The sequence below is a fragment of the Hyperolius riggenbachi genome, chromosome 1, assembly GCF_040937935.1.
Source record: "Hyperolius riggenbachi isolate aHypRig1 chromosome 1, aHypRig1.pri, whole genome shotgun sequence".
In the NCBI taxonomy this organism is placed as follows: Eukaryota; Metazoa; Chordata; class Amphibia; order Anura; family Hyperoliidae; genus Hyperolius; species Hyperolius riggenbachi.
This window is the reverse complement of record NC_090646.1, coordinates 540,211,446-540,236,156: the sequence shown is the minus strand read 5'-3', so window position 1 is coordinate 540,236,156 and position 24,711 is coordinate 540,211,446. Positions and strand designations below refer to the sequence as shown.

Below are 24,711 nucleotides of genomic sequence, written 5' to 3'. Positions count from 1 at the left end.
CTAAAAGTAAAAAAAAAAAAAAAATCAACACATTTTCATTAAAAACCTATTGTTTACATCCCACCCTTCCAAAACTACCCACATAAAATGTTTAATATAAAAAAAAAAAAAAAAAAAAACATTACAACAAACAACACATGTAAATATTTACCTAAGGGTCTAAACTTTTTAAATATCAATGTAAAGATGAAATATTTCTATATTTTTTTTTATTTTAAACTTGTAAATAGTGATAGATGCAAAACTGAAAAAATGCACCTTTATTTCCAAATAAAATATTGTCGCCATACATTGTGATAGGGACATAATTTTAACGGTGTAATAACCGGGACATATGGGCAAATACAATACGTGTGTTTTAATTATGGAGGCATGTATTATTTTAAAACTATAATGGCTGAAAACTGAGAAATAATATTTTTTTTTCCGTTTTTTCTTATTCTTCCTGTTAAAATGCATTTACAGTAAAGTGGCTCTTAGCAAAATGTACCCCCAAAGAAAGCCTAATTGGTGGCGGAAAAAACAAGATATAGATCAGTTCATTGTGATAAGTAGTGATAAAGTTATAGGCTAATGAATGGGAGGTGAACATTTCTCAAGTTAAAACGACGGAACGCAAATGGGTTAAACACTCCAGTGTGAACAGGCCCTAAAAGCTTATTTTCTACCTTGTGTAGCTTACTAGAAAACAAGAATGGCTTACAATTGATATAAACAATATGAACTACCCACACCTTGATTAGTAAACACAGAAGCAGAACACTAGAAGGCAGCAGTAAGTGGAAGAGTACGTACAGATCACCCCCCACCCCCATGTGAACACAAGGTAGGAGGGCTAAGGAGGGGCTGTAACACTGAACTGGGGCAATACCAATATTACAATTACATTGTATCACTGTTCCTAAACCAGTTTGTCATTCAGAAGAAAAAAAAAAGTCGTATGAGCAAGTAAAGTCATCAACAAGTTTTGTCAAACAACTATCTAGAGTGCGCATTTCCCCCCTCAGTACAGCCATATAAGAACAGTTAATGATGGCTGTTAGGCCGGGAACCCACTGCAAAACGCAATCGCTAATTGCAATAGCTAGCGTTTTATATGAGCAGTTTGTAAGTGATTTCATGAGCATTTTAGGGAGCGTTTTTAAAAAGTGTATCAATTTGCCAGCGGTTGTGTAGCGATTAGCGATTTAAAGTCCGATTGGTCCTTTTAATTAATTTTAATTTTGTTACAGTGTGCAGTAACTTTAAAACGCTAGCAAAATCGCTCCGTGCAGGTTTTGATGAGCGATTACGCCAGCGATGATATACTTAACATTGAAGCGCTAACGCTCCCAAAATGCTGCATGTCCTGCGTTTGCGATTTCAGGAAGCGCAATCGCTCCAGTGGAAGTTGCCCCATCCATTAACATTAGCTGAGCGTTTTGGCAAACCGCTAGCGTTTTGGATTGCTCCAGAAATGCTCACAAAACTGCTCTTGTGGGTTCCAGCCCTTAAAGAGGAACTCCAGTGAAAATAATGTAATAGAAAAAGTGCTTCATTTTTACAATAATTATGTATAAATGATTTAGTCAGTGTTGCCCATTGTAAAAGGTTTTAAATCCCTGATTTACATTCTGACATTTATTACATGGTGACATTTTTACTGTTGGCAGGTGATGTAGCTGCTGCATGTATTTTGCAGTTGGAAACAGGTGTACACAGCTATTTCCCACAATGCAGCAAGGTTCACAGACAGAAAACTGCCAAGAGTATGTACTCAAAGAGTTTCTTTGTGGGAGGGGTTTCACCACAATATCAGCCATACAGTGCCCCCTGATGGACTGTTTGTGAAAAGGAATAGATTTCTCATGTAAAAGGGGGTATCAGCTACTGATTGGGATAAAGTTCAATTCTTGGTCGGAGTTTCTCTTTAAATAATATCTGATTATTCATAATGCTCAGCCACAACTGTAGTGTAGAATTTCTGCAGGGATTTGCTGAAAATACAGATGAAACAGGCATTTGTAGTCAGATGTCATTCTGACCTTTTTCTTTACTATCGCTTCCCTTTCTCTGTCTCTCCGTTTCCACTCTTCTGCTAAAACCTGCATGTGAGCCAGTTCTTTCTTCTTCAGCTGTCAGAAAACACAAAGACAACAGACAGATTAGAGGCCCATTGCTCCAGTGTTTAATATTCATCTATCACGTCTACAAGCCTAGGTAAAGTATTACAAGATAAAAGTGTCAAAAGTATGAAGCTGTACAATGCACTTTTTGTTTTTTGAAATGGAAACAAATGTCTCATAATGTGACCTGGGTGTCTGATTACATGTAGAGTTACCAGGACTGCGTTTATGGGACCAAAAAGCACCAATCAGGGCTGGTTCCCATAACACAAGATTTTGCTGCAATTTGATTGCGATGCGATTTTGCCTGATCACAAAAATCCAGCATGCTGCATTTTTTTGCGGCGTCCTCCAGTTGTGTTCCTAGCAGACAGTGAAAATTGCAGCAAAATCGCAATTGTGCAGTAGACTGCGACTGGCTGAGTGGGCCAGATGTCGGAGGGGTACAACGGCTGAAGTAAGAAGAGCGGAGAGACAATAAGAGACCAGGACTACAGGGGGCTGGAAGAAGACATAGGCAAGTTAAACTGGGTACCTTATTGTCACTTTAATTCCCTTCAAATATTCAGCAAACCAGATCTTTAAGCAAAACACCAACTAGTGAGCAAATTGTTACCCTCCTTACCCTGCTCGCCAAAGGCTGCACCATCATGTGCGGCTCCCCTATCCAACAACAAACATATCTCTACAGTGCTTGTTGCTCGTAATATAACCTTAAGGACTGAGCTCAATCCTTATGTGTGACACTGACTGAGGGAGTGTATGCACCTTTAGGAATGACAGTTCAAACTATGTCAAATTTTAGTTGAGCCAGCTTTCAAATTTGGCGTGGCGCATGCCTTTCATTTGGCCACACACATGAAAATCTTTCTTTAATCCTACAGACAATAGTTAACCAACAACAAAGTTTAAACAGATTCTTTAAGTGGCCAACATTACGGTGAGAGGAAAACTCATACTCAGAAATACATGCTACCTGTGCTGCTACTGTCATGATGTGCAATTCAAAGTTTGAAACATAATGCATGCTTTCCCTCAGCAGATATCCCACCTAGTATACTTCATAAACAAGACTGAGAACACTAAAATATTTAATGTTACAACTGTGCCAGAACACCAAAAGGGTAAAAGTCCACAATGTTCCAGTATTACTTAGCGGAGACGCACGTTTATATTAATAAAAAATCACATCAGCATTGCATATCTACTGCCAACAATATCTATATTATTATTAGACCATGACAAGGTTTTGTTGGCGAACAATGGTTATCTGAAGATCGAGCATATGAGAAAGTTCTATACATCGGAGGACAAAATATCAACTGACTGGCAATAACTCACGCACCAAAGACAGCTGTCTTCTGCAGAAAAAGATAAAGCATTAAGTTAAATAAGGCCATGAACAACTCCATCAAGATGGCTGCAGATTAGGTAGGTGTACAATACATGTCATTCCTTTCTGCTCACACTGTTCTTGTGTTTAAAAAAAATCCTGCATTGTTGTTTTTTCATTTCAGTTAATAATTCCCAAGTCAAAGCCAAAGTCATGTAAAGAAAGAAAATTAAGCTGTATGCAGTTGAGACTACTAGTAATGAAAACACAATAAATAATTAGTGAAGTCTTCTGTCCTAGTAAAAAAAAATGGAAACACATTGACAAAGTATCTACCTGATAATAGATCAAAAATATATCCAAACATATTTTTTCATTTCCATCAAAAAAGGTTGACATACTCAAACAAAACCAGTAAAAAGGAAAAGCAAGACAGGAGACAAGAGAGAGAAAAAGAAGAAAAACCAGAGTATATAATGAGGATAAAATGCCTAGATGATCGAGTCTGTCACTGCTCCAGATGGAAGATAGGAGGTGGGTAGTAGGTTCAGGACCGCGAAGGACATGGTAGCCAGTCGCTGTCAAGAGCTGACATTTTTCGCCAAGTAAACGGCATCATCAGGGCCACGTGTGACTGACTGCCATGCCTGTCCAGCCCTGAACCTACCCACCTCCTATCTTCCATCTACCGAAGTACTCTATGCATTTAGCCATACCTGGATTTGTCCAAGGACTCCACCATGGATTATTCCATTTGGGATTGTCTATCCAGCATTTGACTATGAGTCAACAGCAAATTGGGTGAGACCTAACTTTTCCTCCTCCTCATTTATTTAGTCAGCTCAGACTCTTCTACTGAACACTCTGGCCTTATTTCTTTAAGTATCGGCTTGTTTGATCTTCTGACAGTCCAGGAAACTCTCAGTAACTTTCTTCAAACCCACAATTCAAAAGCATACATTTTTCTATGCATTACCTTATTTGTAGTCCCACTTTCACAGTCATATATAGCTTTAACTATCCTAATCTTTGTTGGTAAAGTGACATATCTATCCTTTAGTATCTTGTCCAAATTTGCCATAGCTTTCCTCCCAAGTAACAAGCGTCTTGTAATCTCCATCCGCAGAAAAATCCCTGCAAGAGAGGCTCCATTCTACAGCATGTAGCCAGGCTCATTCATGGACGGGGATGCTGCATCCATGCAACCTACTCAGCAAGCCCTTGTCAAATAGCAGAGGATCCCATCGCTGGAATAGCAAGCTCAAGGGGTACGGGGAAGCCTATGGATTATCAAGAGGCTTCCCTCTACTGAGGTAAGTATCTATTTTTCTGTATTTTTGCCTTCTGGTACACTTTTTTTTTTTTATTATTTAAAAGTTTGCAAAAGTCTAGGCCTACAGACTGCACAAGGCATTCCCTGGGTGCACACACATGGATGTGACAAACAAAGAAACAGCATAAGAGGTCTAATCACTGGCAGTTTTGCCATTTTTATCATGCTTTCTGACAAATACAGGTTCACCATAATTACTGTGGCTTTCTAGTATTCAGTACCTGGCTAGCAAACAATTCCTCTTGGGTTTCTTTCCACAACTCTAGCTCCAGAGCGGCTTTGTACTCTAGAGTCTCGCGTGGTTCTGGTGCAGGTTCTGACGAGGGTGGTGGATGTATTGGAGGAGCAGATAGAGGATTTGGAATCGCTGAGCTCTACAATTTCATAAAAGTCAACAATTATTAGCCGCCAGACATAGAAACCAGACATGTATCAGGCAGAATTGCATGGTGTAAGTTAATAAGAAATGATACCTGAGATGACTCTGAGACAACCACTTCTCGCACCTTCACAAGCCCATAATCCTCCAAGGTTATTGTGTATGTAAGATCAGCTATTTTACTTTTGGGCCTGAAAAAAGAAAAAAAAAAAAGAAAAAGCAAAACAGGAGATTATATAAATTATACAGTACCATAGGAAAAAGTGAACACTGGGCACAAATGTGTATGTTGGTACTCAGGACTAAGCCACAAATTGTGTTTGCTTCTTCCTCGCTCCCAAAGATACTCCCATTTGAAAAACTGTCACTATCTGTCACTGTCCCTATCTATCAGGAAGATAGGGACATATTGCAACAGGATCTGGATAGGATGGCTATATGGGCACATAAATGGCAGATGAAATTCAATGTTGAAAAATGTAAAGTCATGCATTTTGGTCGTACCAATGGTCTAGCACCATACAAAATAAATGGGATACAGTGGGGGACATCAAACTTGGAGAAGGACTTAGGAGTACTCATCGACAACAAGTTAAATAATTGTACTCAATGCCAAGCCACTGCAGCTAAAGCTAACAAAATTTTGGGATGCATTAAAAGGGAAATAAAAACTCGAGATGCTAGCATAATATTGCCCCTGTTTAACTCTCTTGTAAGGTCACATCTGGAACATGGAATTCAGTTCTGGGCACCAGATTACAGGAAAGATATTGCAGTTTTAGAGCAGGTGCAGAGACGAGCAACAAAATGGATACGTGGGATGGAAGGTCTCACTTACCAAGAAAGGTTAGATAAACTGGGATTATTTAGTCTAGAGAAAGACGCCTTAGAGGGGATCTAATTAACATGTATAAATACATCAGAGGGCAATATAAAAGCTTGTACAGCAGGAGACATTGGCAGCACTTCCAAACAGAGGCTGCACCCGAATTGACTACCTGCAATAGATGTGAAGAGATCCACAATTGTGGACTAAAATACACAACATGCATTCAAAACAGGTACAGCAAAGGAGGACGTTCGCTTCAGTATAATGTCCTCCTTTGCTGTACCTGTTTTGAATGCATGTTGTGTATTTTAGTCCACAATTGTGGAGCTCTGCACATCTATTGCAGGTAGTCAATTCGGGTGCAGCCTCTGTTTGGAAGCGCTGCCAATGTCTCCTGCTGTACAAAACTCAAGTATACTTATGGCTAGCTGCATCCATGTGCATCAATTTGCATTCAAATTATAGATTAGGACTAGTACATGATTTGCATCTGATTTGCATTCAAGGCATGTATTTAGCCCTGTGGGGCTCTGCATGTCTCTGTTGGTCTGCAATTCAGTTGCAGCCTATGAGCGCTGTCACTTGTTTGATGTCAATATAAAAGCTTGGCGGATGAGCTTTTTGTCCCTAGGCCTTCTCAAAGGACTAGAGGACATGATCTGCGCATGGAGGAAAAACATTTTAGCCATTTATTTAGGAAAGGGTTCTTTACAGTAAGAGTGATTAAGATGTGGAATGCATTGCCACAGGAAGTAGTTATGGCAAACTCTATACCAGCATTTAAAGGGGGCTTAGATGCTTTCCTTGCGTTGAAAGACATCCATGGCTACAATTACTAGGTAATGCCTAATGATGTTGATCCAGGGATTTTATCTGATTGCCATCTGGAGTCGGGAAGGATTTTTTTCCCTTTTGGGGCTAATTGGACCATGCCTTGTAAGGGTTTTTCGCCTTCCTCTGGATCAACAGGGATATGTGAGGAAGCAGGCTGTGTGTTGTACTTTGTTCTGTGGTTGAACTCGATGGACGTATGTCTTTTTTCAACCCAAATAACTATATAACTGTAGATCCTAGTGCAATGCTGGCTAACCTTGGCACTCCAGCTGTGACAAAACTACAAATTCCATCATGCCTCTGACAGCTCTAAGCATAACTCGGGGAAGCAGAGTATTGCAATGCCTCATGGGACTTGTAGTTCCACCAAGCTGGAGTGCCAAGGTTAGCCATCACTGTCCTAGTGGTTCTGGGTGACATTGAGCCATCTGGGTATTCTGTATCTCAAGTAATGTGATACTGGCAAAAAGTTTAATTGTTTATCAGGTTTATGACTGTGAAACAGTTGGACAAAGGCTCAGTCTAACACACACACCAAACGTATGTGATTGACTTAATCAAACCTGTCGTATTTTTACCACTAACTGTAAGTGACAGCTACGTAAGAAAAATTATTAGAGTTCAATTTATGCATACGCATATGTTTTACAACTTTTTTTTTGCTATAGTGGCCATTTTAGAGGCTATGGCTAAACCCCATTATCTGGAGCTCCAGTAACGCAGCATTAACAGTAAATTGTACTGACCAATGCTTTATCTCGACTTCTCAGTTCTGCTCACGTATTTTTCTCCCGCCCCTCTCACATTCCAACTAATTTGCTTTGCCTTTAAATCACTTCAAAGTTTCTATTTAATCTTCAATTCTGATTTCATTCAAAAAGAGCCCCCAAACTTCCCACTTCTCTACTGACCACTAAAGCCACTCCTGACTCATGCACAACTGTGACACTTCTCTAGTGCCAGAAGTGGTATGGTATGAAACTCAGCATTTCTTCTTTGCTCTAAAAGATTCTTTAAAGTAAAGTAAAAAAAAAAAAAGGTACCACCAGAAAAAAAAAACACTGGAAGCAGAACAGCATTCAAGCAGTCAAACACATCACTTTCAACTTCAGTTGGAAACACTTAAGTGATTACAATCGTAGCTGATAAGAAAATAAACAAGATAGCAGTGTCTCAGCTGAATACAAACCAAAAGTCGTACACAGAAGAGGACACATTCTCACTGGATACATTGAAATATATAAATACATCACCTCTGCAATATATTACAATGGCATATCTCAGTGCAGATAAACTCTACTTTGGGAACTTTTAATGTGTAATGTGTAAAAAAAATACGTGTGCACATAAGCACATTTTAAAACTGTATAGGTAATAAAAAGTAGGAAAATGTTTTACTGAATGTTATGTCAGAGTGTAACCCTTCTTTAATAGACTGATACAAGCTTTCACATCTTCGAAAATTACCTACCCATCTTCTTCTGTACTATTCAGTTCCATTATCCCACCTATTAGCCTGTAAGGTTAAATCTACAGGGTCCTCTTCTCCTACAGTTTCATAGTCTGTACATGATATTATCTGAGTACGTAATTTGCACATGTTAGTATTTATTGTATGGTTCAGCGATGTGGTAATTTGGGCGCCAGGGAAAGCCACTAGTAGAATATCTGTAGTATTCTACTATTGGGCACAACAGTGCAATAGCGGTATTTTTACCAATATTTTTCTACCACCTAGCTAGCCTAACCCTCTTCTCACACTAAGTCTTCCTCTACTAATGCCTAGCACTAACATAACATTTGTATGAACATGTGCATGCATGTGAGCGTGCAAAGGGTTCAATGTGTTTGCCAGTTTGCTTGCCACACCACCTTTAGCACCTCCTTAATAACCCATTTAAATGTCCTAGCTTGAGGGGATGTGCCTGGATTTATGAGTTTTTTTCTTGTCACTAGTAGATGCTGTTGAAATGTTTATGATTTAATAAGGATTATTTTACACTTAAAGAAAACCTGAACTGAAAATGAAAAGTCAAAATAAACATACACAAGTCATACTTACCTCCTGTGTAGTCTACTCTTCAATCTATTTTTCCCCTCCTGCGTCCTGTTTGTCCACTGTGATCAATGGAATTCTCCGTCCTCCATTTTGAAAATAGCCATTACCCCATAACAGCTTCCTGGTCAGCACACAGTTAAACTAACATCGCCCACTTGAGCCATAGGGAAGCATGGACACATCAGTTCTCCTCTCAGCTGTAACTGACAGCAACTGATATATAACTGACAGCAACTGATATATTTCAGTTCTGACAAAAATGTTGTCAGAACTGGAAGGGATCACTGTAAGAAGAAAATGGAGCACTTCTGAGAGGAACTGACGGCAAGGTAATTATGCAATGTTCATTTGATGTTACCTCATGTGTTTATTTTAAATAATTTTACTTAGTACAGGTAAAAGAGAGATATGCTGAAACGAAGAACTCCATTTAACTCTGCTTACTTCCAAATGGCCTACATAATCTAATTGTAAGTTTTAGAAAAACTAAAGCCTGGATGTATGCAGCTGTTTCAAATCCATAGCATAAAAACAAACATGGTACTAAAAGTCAAATCTAAAGACTGCAAAGTCCAGAGCAGATCTGGCGTAGCAAACATGAACCGCATGTGGGCTTCCCAATGCTTTGTACATGCTTTTACTGAGAAATATACTAGCAATGTTTGGCGTGGATGGGGGGAAATCACTTACTGTGCTCAAGACATAACAAAGAGGAGAGCCCTTTTCAATAGGTAAAAGGAGTCATTTTTACCCAGGGCCGGTTTAAGCAACAATGGGGCCCCAGGGCAAAATAAACCTAGGGGGCCCCCCCAACATATACCCCGGAACAAAAATCGGCATTAGGGGACCTTTTTTGCAGCTGGTATAGTCAGGGTGTGAAGTCCCAATCGGTGGGAGCTCTACATTCTGGCTATCCCAGCCTGCATGGGGGACAAGGGGTTAAAAAGTTTCAGGAGGGGGGACCCCACATAATTTTTTTTTTAAATTCCCACACTCTAAACATAAAAAAAAAAAAATTGGGAAAATAGAAAAAAAATGCCAGGGATCTTCATACAGCCATATTGCAGCTGTATAGCGATCCCTGACCAAAGCGCTGCGGCTGCGTATAGACCCCCTGGAAACCCCGTCAGGAAATTTATTGCGGTTTCGTTTGATACATGTAAAATTACACTACCGTTAGGTTTGCTACTAAAAGTGACATTTACCGGATTTAAAAGTATACTTTTTTCCTTCGAAACTTTAAAATCGATTTTCTCAAAAACTATAAGGTCTTTTTGAAAAATTGTTTTTCCTCTTATTCCTAATGATCTCCTTAACATATCCTGCAAATTTAGGGTTTCTAGCATTTAAGGTGGATTTGCTATTAACCATTAAAGCCGGCAGGTTTTTAAATGTGTATTTTTTTTCCTTTGAAACTTTAAAATCGATTTTCTCAAAAACTATAAGGCCGATTTGAAAAAAATGTTTTTTCCTCTTGTAGCCACTGGGGGCCCCTACAAGCTCTGGGGCCCTGGGGCAGCTGCCTCCTCTGCCTCTATGGTAGCGCCGGCCCTGTTTTTACCCCTACATATTTAGTGTTAAAAAACAAAAAACAAAAAACTATGAATAAGTAAAAAGATCTTTATTATTGTATTCTGTTTTTTATCTGTCAAAGTCTTTCTTTATATATTTTTGACTGAATAGTCGCCCCGACTACTGCTACAATCCGCAAGTCTACTGCCGCACATTGTCGGGCTTGCTGACCCTGCTGCACCTTTGCCGAACACCCCGGTTCTGTTGCTATCCGTCCTCAAAATCTTTAAAGGGAATGTCCAAGCAAAATTAAAAAATGAGTTTCACTTACCTGGAGCTTCTACCAGCCCCATGCAGCCACCCTGTGCTCGCGTAGTCACTCACTGCTGCTCTGGTCCCCCGCTGGCAGCTTGCCGACCTCGGAGGTCGGCGGGACGCATTGCGTACATTTTTACGCATTCCCGCTAGTGCAGGAACATTAACACATACATTTTTACGCATTACTGGTTCAATGCGTAAAAATTTACGCATTGAACCAGTAACGCGTAAAAATATATGTGTTAATGTTCCTGCATAGCGGGAATGCGTAAAAATGTATGCAATGCGTCCCGCCGACCTCCGAGGTCGGCAAGCTGCCAGCGGGGGACCAGAGCAGCAGTGAGTGACTACGAGGGCACAGGATGGCTGCATGGGGCTGGTAGAAGCTCCAGGTAAGTAAAACTAATTTTTTAATTTTGCTTGGACATTCCCTTTAAACGTCCAGGCTACCCATTGGTTCACAGTCTTAAAGGGAACCTAAACTGAGAAGGATATGGCTTTTTCCTTTTAAAACAATACCAGTTGCCTGACTCTCCTGCTGATCCTGTGTCTCTAATACTTTTAGCCACAGCCCCTCAACGAGCATACAGATCAGGTGCTCTGACTGAAGTCAGACTGGATTAGCTGCATGCTTGTTTCAGGTGTGTGATTCAGCCACTACTGCAGCCAGTGAGATCAGCAGGACTACCAAGCAACTGGTATTGTTTAAAAGGAAACATCCCTATCCCTCTCAGTTAAAGGACTTACGAGGCCAAGTACAGTAAAAAAAAAAAAAAAAAAAAAAGTTAACTACCTGGATCAGCTTGTAAGGCACGGAGGACGCCGTCCGCGCCCTCCGTGCCGTTCCGCCTGGTCCCCGCCGCCGAACAGCCCCCCGAACGGTCCCCGACCACGTGGCCCGGGTCGGGCTCCCCAGCCTGTACCAAGATGGCCGCCGGAGCTGGCCGCGGCTGCGCAGTCCGCATAGCCGCGAGTGCGGCTGCGCAGCTCTAAGGCCAACCCCCCGATCACGCAACAGTAGCGTGGATCGGGGGGTTGGCCTTAGAGCTGCGCAGCCGCACTCGCGGCTATGCGGACTGCGCAGCCGCGGCCAGCTCCGGCGGCCATCTTGGTACAGGCTGGGAAGCCCGACCCGGGCCGCGCGGTCGGGGACCGTTCGGGGGGCTGTTCGGCGGCGGGGACCAGGTGGAACGGCACGGAGGGCGCGGGCGGCGTCCTCCGTGCCTTGCAAGCTGATCCAGGTAGCTAACTTTTTTTTATTTTTTTTTTACTGTTGGGAGCAACAACACCATGAAGTCCAAAGAACACACCAGACAGGTCAGGGATAAAGTTATTGAGACATTTAAAGCAGGCTTAGGCTACAAAATTTTTTCCAAAGCCTTGAACATCCCACGGAGCACTGTTCAAGCGATCATTCAGAAATGGAAGGAGTATGGCACAACTGTAAACCTACCAAGACAAGGCCGTCCACCTAAACTCACAGGCCGAACAAGGAGAGCACTGATCAGAAATGCAGTCAAGAGGCCCATGGTGACTCTGGACGAGCTGCAGAGATCTACATCTCAGGTGGGAGACTCTGTCCATAGGACAACTATTAGTCATGCACTGTACAAAAGTTGGCCTTTATGGAAGAGTGGCAAGAAGAAAGGCATTGTTAACAGAAAGCATAAGAAGTCCCGTTTGCAGTTTGCCACAAGCCATGTGGGGGACACAGCAACCATGTGGAAGAAGGTGCTCTGGTCAGATGAGACCAAAATGGAACTTTTTGGCCAAAATGCTATGTGTGGCGGAAAACTAACACTGCACATCACTCTGAACACACCATCCTCACTGTCAAATACGGTGGTGGCAGCATCATGCTCGGGGGGTGCATCTCTTCAGCAAGGACAGGGAAGCTGGTCAGAGGTGATGGGAAGATGGATGGAGCCAAATACAGGGCAAACTTGGAAGAAAACCTCTTGGAGACTGCAAAAGACTTGAGACTGGGGCGGAGGTTCACCTTCCAGCAGGACAATGACCCTAAACATAAAGCCAGGGCAACAATGGAATGGTTTAAAACAAAACATATCTATGTGTTAGAATGGCCCAGTCAAAGTCCAGATCTAAATCCAATCGAGAATCTGCGGCAAGATCTGAAAACTGCTGTTCACAAACGCTGTCCATCTACTCTGAGCTGGAGCTGTTTTGCAAAGAAGAATGGGCAAGGATTTCAGTCTCTAGATGTGCAAAGCTGGTAGAGACATACCCTAAAAGACTGGCAGCTGTAATTGCAGCAAAAGGTGGTTCTACAAAGTATTGGCTCAGGGGGCCGAATAATTACGCACACCCCACTTTGCAGTTATTTATTTGTAAAAAATGTTTGGAATGGGGTGTGTGTGTGTGTGTGTGTGTGTGTGTGTGTGTGTGTGTGTGTGTGTGTGTGTGTGTGTGTGTGTGTGTGTGTGTGTGTGTGTGTGTGTGTGTGTGTGTGTGTGTGTGTGTGTGTGTAGATAGATAGATAGATAGATAGAGAACACCGTCTGAGCGCCCACAACCTGGAGATAGAGACAGGGCGACACAGACAGACATGGAAGCCCCGGGAGGAGAGGCTGTGCAGGCAATGTGACCAGGGGGTCCTGGAGGATGAGGCCCACTTCCTGCTACACTGCAGCAAATACGCACCTGTGAGGACTGTCCACTTCCAGAGACTCTCTGACCAGTTCCATGATTTTTACCTCCACAGATGAGGAGAGGAAACTCTACATCAGGGGTCTCAAACTCAATTTACCTGGGGGCCGCAGGAGGCAAGGTCAGGATGAGGCCGGGATTTCACAAAAAAAAGGCAATCAAATTCACACTGAAGCGAACTATTTTGCCTATTTTACCTTATAGTTCACTTCAGTGCTCCCATTACAAGTAATCCGCCGTGTCCCCACCGCAAAACGAGGGCTGCAGAGCCCCCAAATCGCCCGGGGGGCAATCGGCCGGCATTTCCTGGAAGGGGCAGAGCTTTTAGCTTCAGCTCTGCCCCTCCTGAGGTCAATCGCGGTGCATCGCCGCCTCTCCCCACCCCTCTCTGTGAAGGAAGAGTGAGAGGGGCGGGCAGAGGCTGCGATGCGCCGCGACTGACGTCAGGAAGGGCAGAGCTGAAGCTGAAAGCTCTGCCCCTTCCAGGAAATGCCGGCGGATTGCCCCCCGGGCGATTTGGGGGCTCTGCAGCCCTCGTTTAGCGGCGGGGTTGCAGCGGATTACTTGGGAGCACTGAAGCGAACTATAAGGAAGCTTTTGCCGGCGCGGGCCACAAAATATTGTATCGAGGGCCGCAAATGGCCCGCGGGCCGCGAGTTTGAGACCCCTGCTCTACATCCTACTGGTGGAGGAGGAAACAACCATGCAAATAGCTGCCCGATATGTCACAGCCTGCCACCAATTGAGGGGAACATGATACCACATGGACTGTACACCCCTAATACCCCCCTATGGACTGTATATCCCAGTCCCCCATACTGTCCATTACATCCTCCACACACCTATGGACTATATACCCCAACCCCCTATATCCTTCCCTTATTCCCACAATCCCCCTCCCCATGTTAATGTTTTGTTTTGCTTTGGCAATGCTAAAATGTATTTGGTCCTGCCAATAAAGCTTTTTGGATTTGGATAGAGATAGATATATATATATATATATATATATATATAGATAGAGATATAGAGATAGACAAAGATAGATAGAGAGAGAGAGATAGATAGATATATTTATTATTATTATTTATTGTATTTATAAAGCGCCAACATATTACGCAGCGCTGCACAATAGATAAATGGGTTAACATACAGGTAGAACATACGGAAACTCACAACAAAACAAGATCATGCAAATAATTTGATAACAATACAGTGTCATAGGTCAAGATAGAGACTGTTCGAGTCTACAAGAAGGGTGGTTGTGAGTAAGATTGCATAATCAAGCTGGATACATTAGGGAGGAGGACCCTGCCAGAGGCTTACAATCTAAAAGGTGGGGTGGAGACAATAGGTGCGTCTTTTGAGAGGGGGTCTAATAGAACATATTATGATGCTGGTGTAGGGGGGTATGCGAGCGTGAAGAGGTGAGTCTTGAGAGCTTGTTTGAAGGTATTAAAGGTGGGGGGCGAGTCTGACGGCTGGTGGGAGAGAGTTCCAGAGAGTAGGGGCAGCCCTGGTGAAGTCCTGCAATCGTGCGTGTGACTGAGTTATGCGAGGTGCGACTAGGCGCAGGTCATTGGAGGATCGGAGGGGGCGGGCTGGTAATGTTCCTGTGGACCAGATCAGAGGTAAGTCGGGCAGGTCTTGTGCACTGATTTGTAGGCCAAGCACAGGATTTTGAAATTGATCCTAAAGCTGATGGGGAGCCAGTGTAGTGCTTTACAGAGCGGAGTTGTAGAGGCGCTGCGGTGAGAAGAATCTGGCTACCGCATTCATTACCAATTTAAGTGGGTCAGTACGGTTAGAGGGGAGGCCAGATAAAAGAGAATTGCAGTAGTCTAGGCAGGAGATGACAAGGGCATGGATAAGGAGTTTAGTGGTGTCAGGGGACAGGTAGGAGCGGATCTTGGAGATGTTGCGGAGGTGGAAGTTGCAGGATCTGGCAATACCTTGGATGTGGGCTGTAAAGGAAAGTTCAGAGTCCAGTGTAACGCCTAGACAGCGGGCTTGGGAGGTAGGGTGGATAGTAGTATTTTCAATAGTGACGTGCAGATCTGGGAGGGGTGCAGCTGTGCGGGGTGGGAATATTAGAAGCTCAGTCTTGCCCAAATTAAGCTTCAGGTACCTGGCAGCCATCCAGGAGGAAATGGATGTGAGGCAGGCAGAGACTTTGTCCATGGTAGAGGAGGAGAGATCTGGGGTGTGGAGATATATCTGGGTGTCGTCGGCATACAGGTGATAATTGAAACCCATGGAGGAGATGATTTTGCCAATTGAGGCAGTATAGAGTGAGAACAGTAGTGGTCCTAGGACGGAACCTTGAGGAACACCAACTGAGAGGGGTGTAGGAGTGGATGAGGAGCCATTGAAAAATGTTGTGAAGGAGCAGTTGGAGAGGTAGGAGGAGATCCAGGCTAAGGCTAGGTCCTGAATGCCCATTAGCTGCAGGGAGTGGAGAGGAAGGAGGGAGTGGTCGACAGTGTTAAATGCCGAGGAGAGGTCCAGGAGGAGCAGGATGGAGTATTTACCTTCGGCTTTGGCAAGGGCAAGGTCGTTTACCACTTTGGTGAGGGCTGTTTCTGTAGAATGGGCTGTGTGAAAACCAGACTGCAGGGGATCGAGAAGGGAGTTGGAGTTAAGGAAGTTGGTCAGGCGTTGGTGGGCCAGGCGTTCAAGAATTTTTGAGGCAAAAGGGAGGAGAGAGATTGGGCGGTAGTTGGATGGCAGAGCACAGTCAAGTGAAGATTTCTTTAGATAGATAGATAGATAGATAGATATTTATAGAGATACATATACACACACAATGCTCAAGAGTAATGGAATCTGGATGTATTTTCACAGTTTCACTTCAATAATTCTTCATTTCACAAAACATATTTTACACAACAAGCAGACATACTGTATACAATGACAAGGATTTGAAAAAAAGAAAGTGGATGTGCAAGTAGAATAAAGCTTTTTTTCTTTTCTTTTGTTTTTTATCATCAAACTTGATTAATAAAGGGGGGGAGAAAAAAAAATAGCAAGTGTGCCCACCACACATGTCCAGAAATGTGGAAGACCCCCTCACACTGAAGAAAGAAGGTACTGCAGTGGTGGCATTAACAGTGAGAGTCCAGTAAGGCATGTCTTCCCTTTCATGTCAGGAGAATGGCAGAAGTATAGTGATTGTTTTCCATGCATACCAAACATTGCTGGGATAGTGCTGACTGAAACATGGACAAGGGCTTCTAAAGTCCTCATAGGGATTACATTTGTTTTCTGCCTCTTCCGCTCTAGACTTACTGGACTGTTTTGATGATATATTTAGCACAGTGTCTATTTATAGATTATATATTCCACTTGACCAGATTTCTGTGAACTATCCAGTGACATTCAGCTCTTCAAGCCTTGTTTCTCATATGTACTTGTATTAGATGCTTTACAACCAACCAACATTTAAAAGAAAAACAAAAATGAACAACAATTTTTGCTTGTACTATATTTGATTTTTGAGATTTCAAATGTGATAATGAAGAAGGATGTCAACATGGATATATACTTAAAGTAAACTCGTGTAGAAATGTTTTTGTTTTTTTTGTAAGTACGGTAGTATGCATGTACGGAATAATGGGTGATAAGGCCTTACCTATTGTTACTACTATGTTTTTATAGAGCACTGACATCTTCCACAGCACTTAACAGAGTACATACAGTAGACATTAATCGCTCATCAGAGGAGCTAAGAATTTAATCCCTACCATACTCAAAAGTTTTTGGAAGATGGGAGAAAAATGGAGTGCCAGGAAGAAACACAAAAACATTGGAAGAACATACTAATTCCATGCAGGTTGTGCCCTGGCCGAGAAGCGAACCTGAACTCTAATGCTGCAATGCAAGATAGCCCATGCTTAATACCATTCACACTACACCAACATGCCATCCACAACTACTAGAAGTTTTTATTTTCTTTTTTTTATCCACACCTCACCTTTGCAACTTTGTCTGAGGGTTCTCCATTTATTCATCCTGTGAATTAAGTGAATTTGTTCACTCTCTTAATAAGCTTATTAATAAGAGAATTACCTGTACAGACCTGCCGTACCTCGTTTATTGAAGTCCATTACTGGAACAACTGTCAGTGGTCATTACCGTAAATAGTGCATCTTGGCAAGACCTACATTATGTTTCAAAAGGTTGAGGAAATCTTCTTTTCTGCATATCCGAGGAAATATGTTGCTTTTGGGTCTCAAACTCAATTTACCGGGGGGCCGCAGGAGGCAAAGTCAGGATGAGGGAGGGCCGCATAAGGGATTTCACAAAAAAAGTGCTCAAATGTCATTATTAACAGTTTTAATTATTTCTTATGAACATATTAACAGTTTTAATTATTTCGTATGATGACTAACTCTTTCTGTGGGAACATATACCTGTGCAGCAATCTCATGCTTAATGTCACTCAGTCACTGTTGTGACATCAATCAGCAGCTCCCGCCCCCCACCACACATTGACTGTTATTCAAAATTTTCACTGAAGCAATCTTTTTTTCCTATTCCTAAATTTAACTTACAGTTCGTTCCAGTGGTCCCATACGAGTGATCCGCCGCGTCCCCGCCTTGAAACGAGGGCTGCAGAGCCCCCAAATCGCGCTGGAGGGGAATCCTGGAAGGGGCAGAGCTGTCAGCTTCAGCTCTGCCCCTCCTGACGTCAATCGCGGCGCATCACCGCCTCTGCCCGCCCCTCTCCCTTTTCCTTCACAGAGAGGGGCGGGCAGAGGCGGTGATGCGCCGCGATTGACGTCAGGAGGGGCAGAGCTGAAGCTGACAGCTCTGCCCCTTCCAGGATTGCCCCCCGGCCGATTTGGGGGCTCTGCAGCCCTCGTTTCGAGGCTGGGACGCGGCGGATCACTCCTATGGGACCACTGAAGCGAACTGTAAGTTAAATTTAAATACAAGATAGTTCGCTTCAGTGAGATGGATGCGGCGGCGATGCGGATGCGGCAGATCATATGGGACGGCGCGGGCCAGAAAATACTGCATCGAGGGCCGCAAGTGGCCCGCGGGCCGCGAGTTTGAGACCCATGTTTTAAAGCAAACAAAACTGCACAAAATGCGATTTGTGGCCAGAACATTCAAATAATTGTGCTACAATTTGTATTCAGAAGGCGCCATCTACTGGCAGAAAAAGGGAATCTTATACTGTACATAGTGGCAAACCATAATATGCTGGTCACATCACAGGTATGACAGAGAAGCAGAGTAGGTAAAGTAGCAGATGGAAGGTGAGACAAGATACACAGGCGGATTACACAATGGGGTCATTTTGTTTTGGACGCACTGATACAGCTGTGGTGCCAGAAATGCAGAGAAGGAGCATAGTAAGGAATGAAGCATACAGTGGAAGAATCACAAGAAGTATGAGGGTGGGCAGTAAGAGGGGTTAAGACATTGTAAGACATTGTACAGCTGTGTAAAGTGGCAGGAGTTAGTAATAGTTGTGGCAGGGAGCAGAAAGTGGGGACATGTATGATGAACAAGACAATAGAAGATAGAATAGAATACATATTACACATAAGGTGAAGTAGGTGAGAGGAGGTCCAGATTTGTATACAGTAGGGGTGATAAGACGGATGATGGGAGCAGCATATAGTGGGGTGAGCAAGATGGTTAAGTGTGGAGAGTGGTCATTACCGTAAATAGTGCATCTTGGCAAGACCTACATTATGTTTCAAAAGGTTGAGGAAATCTTCTTTTCTGCATATCCGAGGAAATATGTTGCTTTTAAAGCAAACAAAACTGCACAAAATGCGATTTGTGGCCAGAACAGTGCATTTCTGGCACCACAGCTGTATCAGTGCGTCCAAATGATGCAGATGAAGGTAGACAGCTGGTGTAGGAGGATAGATGGAAGGAGCAAATACAGTATAATCTCATTATAGTAATCCTTCGGGTATAGATAACTAAACGTCCATGTCCTGGCCAAACAACATTTTAAGTATATGGGAGTAACGCTGGGTATAGCAAACCCGTTTTTGGCCCTTGTGGTATTATGTATCCGGCTATACTGTAAAGTGGGAGGGTGCATGCATCATACAACAGCCAGAGACCAATGAGCTGTAGTCAGTGTACGGGCTAGCAGCCACTTGTAGCCTGATCACTATCTGCATGCTACTCTGGCCCTACTTGGAAGGCACCAGCCGGTGAGATGTATGCTACTTGTGCAAGCTGCTGCCTGATTGAGGGAAATTCCCAGCATCTGTGACTTGCCTGGTAGTTGGTTGGCCCTCCCACCTCACCCCTTTTTGTGCATACTTCCCTAATAGTTACTGCACTCTCCTCAACATATGATTCAGCCCTCCCTGGATTTGTTTTCCTCACCGTCTATGCCCTAGGTACCCCTTGGAATCCCTCCTGTGGGCATGCTGCCTTATGTAGGGAGGAAAAAATATGTGTGGTGCACACTATGCAATCCCCCATTGTTAGATAAAGCCTTCCGTCTCATAACATGCTGTGAGGAGCAGAGTGTGTGTGTGCTACATAGTGGTGGAAGTATTATAATAGGTGCCCCACTAGATATTAGATTAGCAGATATCTGAGCTAATACTATCTGCGCAGCTGCTGCTTTTAGCATAGTGGTGCTTGATGCATTGCAATGCAGGAGGCCCCTGAATGCCGCATCTGACAGCAACACCACATCATTTCTCAACAGCCTTTACAGATCAATGTTGCAATTTACAAAAAGTGTTTTGTTGCATAACACACAATAAGGCCTGGAACCCACTGAAAACCGCAAACGCAAAACGCAACCGCTAGCGTTTTGTCTGAGCGGTTTGCAAGCGGATTCATGCGCGTTTTTGGTCGTGTTTTGCAACATTGTATTTTTTTCCCCAGCGGGTGCCTAGCGTTTTGTGTTTTTATCCTGATTGGTCCTGTGAATTATTTTTCATTTTGTTACAGTGTGCTGAACCGCAAAACGCTAGCAAAACCGCTCAGTTTAGGTTTTGCTGAGCGTTTCCGCTAGCGGTTCAATACTTTACATTGAAGCGCTAACGCTCCCAAAATGCTGCACGTCCTGCGTTTGCGTTTCTGAGAAACGCAAACGCCCCTGTGGAAGTTGCCCCATCCATTAACATTAGCCCAGCGTTTTGGCAAACTGCTAGCGTATCGCAGTGCTGCCAAAACGCTGCCAAAAGCGCTCCTGTGGGTTCCAGCCCTGAGAGATTCTGTATAGTCTCTCGGAAGCAGCACTCCAGAGTACACAGAACACGGCTTTTAATATTCTAGAGAAGAGCACATGGAGCTTACTCTAAATTTTGGAAATTTTTAAGCTGCCTGCAGATTGAAACACAAATATCCAATAAGACTGGCAAGTAGTGGTATTTCTGTAAGTCCCCTAGGACAGCCAGTAAAAGCGAAAACAAGCAAAAGCAGAAATTAAAAGCCTCACCCATCCACTCATTGCTAAAAGAGCAAGACCAACACCAGCTGGGTGAACAAAAGGGTGCAGTGCAAAAAAAAAAGAAAAAAGAAAGCATGTAGTGACCACCTAGCTATATCACAACCATGTAACTAGGAACCACCGACTGTAGAACTTTTCTACCAAAGGTCACATCTTGCCTAGATAAGATGTATACCCTGTATTGCTGAACAAAGATAAGTGGACTCAACCATGTGGCAGCATTGCAATTCTGGTCAATAGGGGCCCCTTCTCTTTCTGTCCTAGGAGCCAGTGATGAGGTACAGTGTGCACTCATTGTACCTTGAAGCTGGGTATTGCATGAATAAAAGCAGCAGTGAAGCGTCCTTGAACCTAAATACTAAAAGTGATGGTGTACAGCAGGGCTGCTCAAATCCGGAATCGGGAGACATCCGGATATCTCCCAGTAAACCTGTGCGGGGGGGGGGGGGGGGGTCAATCTTACCTGTCTGACGTCTTCTTCGTACGTCCCTCGGCGCGCTCCAAGTGGCGGTCACGTGATTACTAACACTTCCTCCTTCCGGGTTGAAGGAGGAAGTGTTTGTAATCACGTGACGCGCGTGGACGCATAGTGGGAGGCGCCGAGGGACAGACGAAGAAGACGTCAGACAGGTAAGATTGACCCCACCCCCCTGCACAGGTTTACTGGGAGATATCCGGATAGCAACTATCTGGGTATCTCCCGGTTCCGGATTTGAGCAGCACTAGTGTACAGTACTTTTGGGGCTCGATTCACAAAGCGGTGATAACCCAGTTATCACGCCTAAAAGACTTTAGGCATGATAACCTTTGCACCAGCAAAGTTATCACTGCTTTGTGCTCTAACTCGCGCGAAGTTTCCGCGAGTACGCACGCAATGTCCCATAGGGCTTAATGGGCACTTCGCGCGAAGCTTTGCGCGCGGGAGTTCGCGCGAATTCCTTCAGATCACGCCTAAACTAAGTTTAGGCGTGATAAAGGGCTTTTCACAGGCGTGCAAAGTGTTTGCACCGCTTTGTGAATCAGGCCCTTGGAGTGTTATAGGCATGGTTTTACTCTACTCCATCCTGGAGGAATTCAAGAAGAGAGTCAGAACGTAGTCTTAATTTGGAGAGAAAAAACCTTCCAAATGACTGGGTCAATTCTATATATGTGTGTGTTAATTTTAGAAGTGGCATTTCTTTTTAAGGCCAGCCAATATATTGCAACTTGCATTTATTGCATCATAGGTAATTATGAGTGAATCTGAGTTTTTAGTTAAAAGATGAGTGAATCAATTCACATATCGTGAATACATTCTCATTTCGAGCAAAAATGTTGCTAGAACATATGCATACTATTATGTCTAATACAAGGTGTATTTTTTAAAGACACCCAGAGACGAACTAACTAACAGTTGTATACATACCTGGGGCTTCCTCCAGCCCCATCAGCCTGGATCGCTCCCACGCCACCGTCCTCCGCTGCCTCTACCTGCTGGTACGGGGTCCCGTCATTTTGGCCAGTCAAGCTAGTCGACGCAAGTGCATTGCGCTCCCTACGTACTGCGCAAGCACATGCGTACAGATACGGAGGGAGTCCCTGCGCTTGCGTGCAATTGCCCGCGTCAGGTGGAAGTGACGGGACCCAGTACCGGCAATAGATGCAGCAGAGGACGGCGGCGTGGGAGCGAAGCATGCTTAAGGGGCTGGAGGAAGCCCCAGGTATGTATAAAAAAATTTTCCTATTTTTTTTTTGTAGCTTCGTCTCTAGTTTCCTTTAAGGCAACTGTAATTCATGCACTTATTTGTGGTACAACCAGTTAATAAAATTTTGATTTTCGCGTGTCTAGACTAGGTATTCAAGACAGTTTGTCAACATTTTTTTATTGGTATACACCGATTTTAAATCTAGCATAGTAAACATTATCACAAGTACCCCTTCACAAATATATATTTAATTGTAGTACATCACAATTGGTTCTTAACAATTTTCAAGCATTTACTATTGCTTTTAATTAGCTAAAATACTAATTTGGTGTTGTTTAAATAAGATTTATCATTTTCTAAAACTCTAAAATGTGTTATTCTTGATTAAGTATATTAAAGAGAACCCGAGGTGGAATTTAATTATGTTACTGGGGCACAGAGGCTGGTTGTGCACACTAAGACCAGCCTCCGTTGCCCCATGGTGTGCCTCCAAGTCCCCCCTGCGCGCCGCTATACCCCCGCAGTGCTGGCGACACGCAGCGTGTCGCCAGCACAATGTTTACCTAAGCCCTGACTGTCAGCGCCGCTCCCCCGCATCGGCGCTACCCGCCCGTGTCCCTTCCTTCCCGCTGATAGGAGGGAAGTGACGCGGGCGGGTAGCGCCGATGCGGGGGAGCGGCACTGACAGACAGGGCTTAGGTAAACATTGTGCTGGCGACACGCTGCGTGTCGCCAGCACTGCGGGGGCTATAGCAGCACGCAGGGGGGACATGGAGGCACACCATGGGGCAACTGATGCTGGTGTTAGTGTGCACAACCAGCCTCTGTGCCCCAGTAACATAATTAAATCCCACCTCGGTTTCTCTTTAACCACTTTCGGATTTCCCAGACGCATAACTACGCCCCTATTGACTTAATGAGCGGATCAGGGGCGTTGATAAACGCCCCTGCCGCTATTGTGCTGTGCGGACACGATCGCGCGCGCCCCCGCCCGCGGGTGCGCGCCCCCGTGCGTGCACATGCGCGTGCACCAGCTTCATTTATCTCTGGGTGGGATTGATGAATGGGAGTAATTACTCCCATCACCAATCAGATGCCTGTAACCATGAATGAGCACTGCTATAAGCCAATAGCAGTGCTCATTCATTTGTGAGGTTTACAAACAATGTTGCCAGCACTTAAGAAGATACAGTTACCTTGTAATCACTCCTGAGAGGATTACAAGGTAACTGGATGTTCTTTTCTTGTATTCTGACTGCCACCTAGAGGATTTTATAAATATACCAGGACTTATAAATAAATATACCAGGACTATATTCCCCTGATCAACCCTGATTAACCCTGATCAACCCTGATCTAATCCTAGCCTCCCTTGCTTTTTTTTTTATGGTTGGAAATATAGAAATAGTGTATCTTTTCATTTTTTTCTCTTTTTTCTTTTTAAAATGCATAGAGAATAACATTATTACTAAAATAAAATATCACCCTTGAAAAGCCTAATTTGTGGCGAAAAAAACAACCTATAGATCATTCACATGTGATGAGTAGCAATAAAGTTATCAGTGAATGAATGGGAGGAGCGCTGAAATGTAAAAGTTGTTTTGGTTTTAAGGGAAGAAAACCTGTGATCCTGAAGTGGTTAATATACTTAACCAAGAATAACACATTTTAGAGTTTTAGAAAATGATAAATCTTATTTAAACAACACCAAATTAGTATTTTAGCTAATTAAAAGCAATAGTAAATGCTTGAAAATTGTTAAGAACCAATTGTGATGTACTACAATTAAATATATATTTGTGAAGGGGTACTTGTGATAATGTTTACTATGCTAGATTTAAAATCGGTGTATACCAATAAAAAAATGTTGACAAACTGTCTTGAATACCTAGTCTAGACACGCAAAAATCAAAATTTTATTAACTGGTTGTACCACAAATAAGTGCATGAATTAGTTGCCTTAAAGGAAACTAGAGACGAAGCTACAAAAAAAAATAGGAAAAAATTTTATACATACCTGGGGCTTCCTCCAGCCCCTTCAGCATGCTTCGCTCCCACGCCGCCGTCCTCTGCTGCATCTATTGCCGGTACTGGGTCCCGTCACTTCCACCTGACGCGGGCAATTGCACGCAAGCGCAGGGACTCCCTCCGTATCTGTACGCATGTGCTTGCGCAGTACGTAGGGAGCGCAATGCACTTGCGTCGACTAGCTTGACTGG

The 24,711-nt window shown here is 43.5% G+C and overlaps 1 protein-coding gene across 1 annotated transcript in view; it reads right to left on the bottom strand.

Annotated features, from left to right (window-relative positions):
* CEP120 (centrosomal protein 120) overlaps nt 1-24,711 on the bottom strand; it is a 134,530-nt gene that overhangs the window by 69,261 nt on the left and 40,558 nt on the right. The window contains exons 12-14 of the mRNA XM_068246934.1: nt 5,245-5,341; nt 4,993-5,145; nt 2,025-2,114 (exon numbers count right to left, since the gene is read on the bottom strand). Of these exons, the coding sequence (XP_068103035.1) occupies nt 2,025-2,114; nt 4,993-5,145; nt 5,245-5,341 (340 nt within the window). The remainder of the gene's footprint in view (nt 1-2,024; nt 2,115-4,992; nt 5,146-5,244; nt 5,342-24,711) is intronic.